The sequence below is a fragment of the Chiloscyllium plagiosum genome, chromosome 36 (genome assembly GCF_004010195.1).
Source record: "Chiloscyllium plagiosum isolate BGI_BamShark_2017 chromosome 36, ASM401019v2, whole genome shotgun sequence".
Classification (NCBI taxonomy): domain Eukaryota; kingdom Metazoa; phylum Chordata; class Chondrichthyes; order Orectolobiformes; family Hemiscylliidae; genus Chiloscyllium; species Chiloscyllium plagiosum.
Window position 1 is genome coordinate 34,906,159 of NC_057745.1, and position 3,045 is coordinate 34,909,203.

The 3,045-nt window shown below is 60.8% G+C and overlaps 1 protein-coding gene across 1 annotated transcript in view; it reads right to left on the reverse strand.

The window, feature by feature from the left end:
• adamts17 (ADAM metallopeptidase with thrombospondin type 1 motif, 17) overlaps positions 1 to 398 on the reverse strand; it is a 655,987-nt gene extending 655,589 nt beyond the window's left edge. Inside the window, exon 1 of the mRNA XM_043677648.1 lies at positions 199 to 398. Coding sequence (XP_043533583.1) covers positions 199 to 274 — 76 coding nt within the window. The 5' untranslated portion in view covers positions 275 to 398. The remainder of the gene's footprint in view (positions 1 to 198) is intronic.
• Between the last annotated feature and the right edge of the window lie 2,647 nt (positions 399 to 3,045).

Consider the following 3,045-nt stretch of genomic DNA (forward strand, 5'->3'; position numbering starts at 1 on the left):
CCGGGACAACCCCCCCCGGCCGGATAACCGGGACACTCATCCCTTCCCCACAGACTCTCCGCTGGGTAGAGAGGACCGGCCCCACCTCCGGTAGATTACCCCCCGGTTTACTGGGGTATCATCTGATGTTCCCCCTCCGGATAACCGGGACATCTCTCCCCTCATTGCCGCCGGTTAAAGCAGACAGAGTGCGGGTACCTGGGCCGGACGTGCACTCGGACAATAACAACAGGCAGGCGACCAGCGCCAGGTGGGGCAGTGAGCGGCCGCACATGGTCCGACTCCAGGCGGCGGCAACTTCTCCGGCTCGGCTCAGGGAGACAGGGAGCCCGGCAGCGGGGAAGAGGGCGGGCACAACCGGCCTGGCCTGACCCGCCCCCACCTGCTGTAGACACGCCCCACCCACTGTAGACACGGCGCCGGGGACCCGCCCCCACACGCTGTAGACACGCCCCACCTGCTATAGACACGCCCCCGGCGCCGGGGACCCGCCCCCACACGCTGTAGACACGCCCCACCTGCTGTAGACACGCCCCCGGCGCCGGGGACCCGCCCCCACCCGCTGTAAGACACGCCCCACCTGCTGTAGACACGCCCCCGGCGCCGGGGACCCGCCCCCATCCGCTGTAGACACGCCCCACCCGCTGTAGACAGGCCCCCTGCGCCGGGGACCTGCCCCACCCGCTGTAGACACGCCCCACCTGCTGTAGACACGCCCCCGGCGCCGGGGACCCGCCCACCAACACGCTGTAGACACGCCCCACCTGCTGTCGACACCGGCGCCGGGGAACTGCCCCCACCCGCTGTAGGACACGCCCCCGGCGCCGGGGACTTGACCCCACACACTGTAGACAGGCCCCCTGCGCCGGGGAACCGCCCCCATACGCTGTGGACACGCCTCCGGCGCTGGGGAATCGCCCCCACACGCTGTAGACACGCCTCTGGCGCCGGGGAACCGCCCCCACCCGCTGTAGACATGCCCCCGGCTCCGGGGACACGCGCCACCGCTGTAGACACGCCCCACCCGTTGTGGACACGCCCCCACCCGCTGTGGGCACGCCTCCGGCGCCGGGGACCCGCCCCCCCCCGCTACAGACACGCCTCCGGCGTCGGGGACCCGCCCCCACCCGCTGGGGACACGCCCCCGGCTCCGGGGACACGCCCCTCCCGCTTTGGACATGCCCCACCCGCTGTAGACACGCCCCCGGCGCCGGGAAACCGCCCCCCACCTGCTGTAGACACGCCCCCCGCCCGCTGTAGACACGCCTCCGGCACCGGGGACACGCCCCACCCGCTGTAGACACGCCCCCGGCACCGGGGACAGGCCCCAGCCGCTGTAGACACGCCCCCAGGATGGCGACTACACCCCTTCAGTTGTAGACACGCCTCAAGTGCAGGAGACACGCCCCCATTTGCTATAGACACGCCCCGTCAGCTCGTGGCACGACCCCAGAAACAGGGACCCGGCTCCTTCTGGCCCGAGCAGGCCTCCTGACCGGGCTCTTACCCAGTCAGCCTTAGACCCGCCCCTATCAGCCCTAGACCCGCCCCTGTCAGCCCTAGACACGCCCCTGTCAGCCCTAGACCCGCCCCTGTCAGCCCTAGACCCGCCCCTGTCAGCCCTAGACACGCCCCTATCAGCCCTAGACCCGCCCCTGTCAGCCTTAGACCAGCCCCTGTCAGCCCTAGACACGCCCCTGTCAGCCTTAGACACGCCCCTGTCAGCCTTAGACACGCCCCTGTCAGGCCTAGACACGCCCCTGTCAGGCCTAGACCCGCCCCTGTCAGCCTTAGACCAGCCCCTATCAGCCCTAGACCCGCCCCTGTCAGCCTTAGACCAGCCCCTGTCAGCCCTAGACACGCCCCTGTCAGCCCTAGACACGCCCCTGTCAGCCTTAGATACGCCCCTGTCAGGCCTAGACCCGCCCCTGTCAGCCTTAGACGCGCCCCTATCAGCCCTAGACCCGCCCCTGTCAGCCTTAGACACGCCCCTTTCGACCATGGACGCGTCCCACCCAACTTTGGACACGCCCCCAGTGGCCCACAAACACGCCCCCACCTAAAGCACATGCTATTAACAGGAAGTCAATTTGTCTTGTTCTGGTCAAAATAAATTACCCAACATCAGGTTATAGTCCAACAGGTTATTTGGGAGTACTAGGCTTCTGAACACTGCTCCATCAGAAGAAGCAACGCTCCAAAAGCTTCTTGTTTTTAACTTTGTCCACTCCAGTCGAACAGTGGCACTTCCTCATCACGCCAACCAATAAATGCAAGAATTCCATGTACCTTCTTCACCACCATCGACTTGTGTGGCCACTTTCAGGGCGCTATGGACTTGAACCCCAAGATCCCTCTGTACATCAATGTTGTTGAGTCCTGCCATTAACTGTGTACTTTTCCTTAACATTTGATTTGCCAAAGTGCAGTACCTCACACTTATGTGAATTAAACTCCATCTGCCATTTCTCCACCTATGTCTTTAACTGCTCTATATCTTGATGTATTCTTTGATAAGCTTCTGCACAATGTACAATTCCACAATCTTTGTATCATCTGCAAACTTACTAACCTATCCATCTACAATCACAAACAACAGAGGTCCCAATACAGATTCCTGTGGAGCACCACTAATCATGGACCTCCAGCCTGAAAAACACCCTTTGACCACTACCCTCTACCTTCTATGGGCAAGCCAATTTTGAACCCACGCAGTCAAGTCACTGTGGATCCTATATAGCATAATCTTCTGGAGGAGCCTACCATGAGGGTCCTAGTTGAAATCCTTACTAAAATCCATGTCGACAACATCCACTGCTATACCCTCAGTGATCACCTTCATCACCTCCTCGAAAAATTAAATCAAGTTAGTAAGACACTACCTACCCTACACAAAGCCATATTGACTGTCCTAATGGGCCATGCTTTTCAAATGTGCTTAAAACTTATCCCTAAGAATTCTCTCCAGTAACTTCCCAACCACTGATGTAAGACATGTCGGCCTATTGTTTCCTAGATTATCCCTATTTTACTTCTTGAACAAAG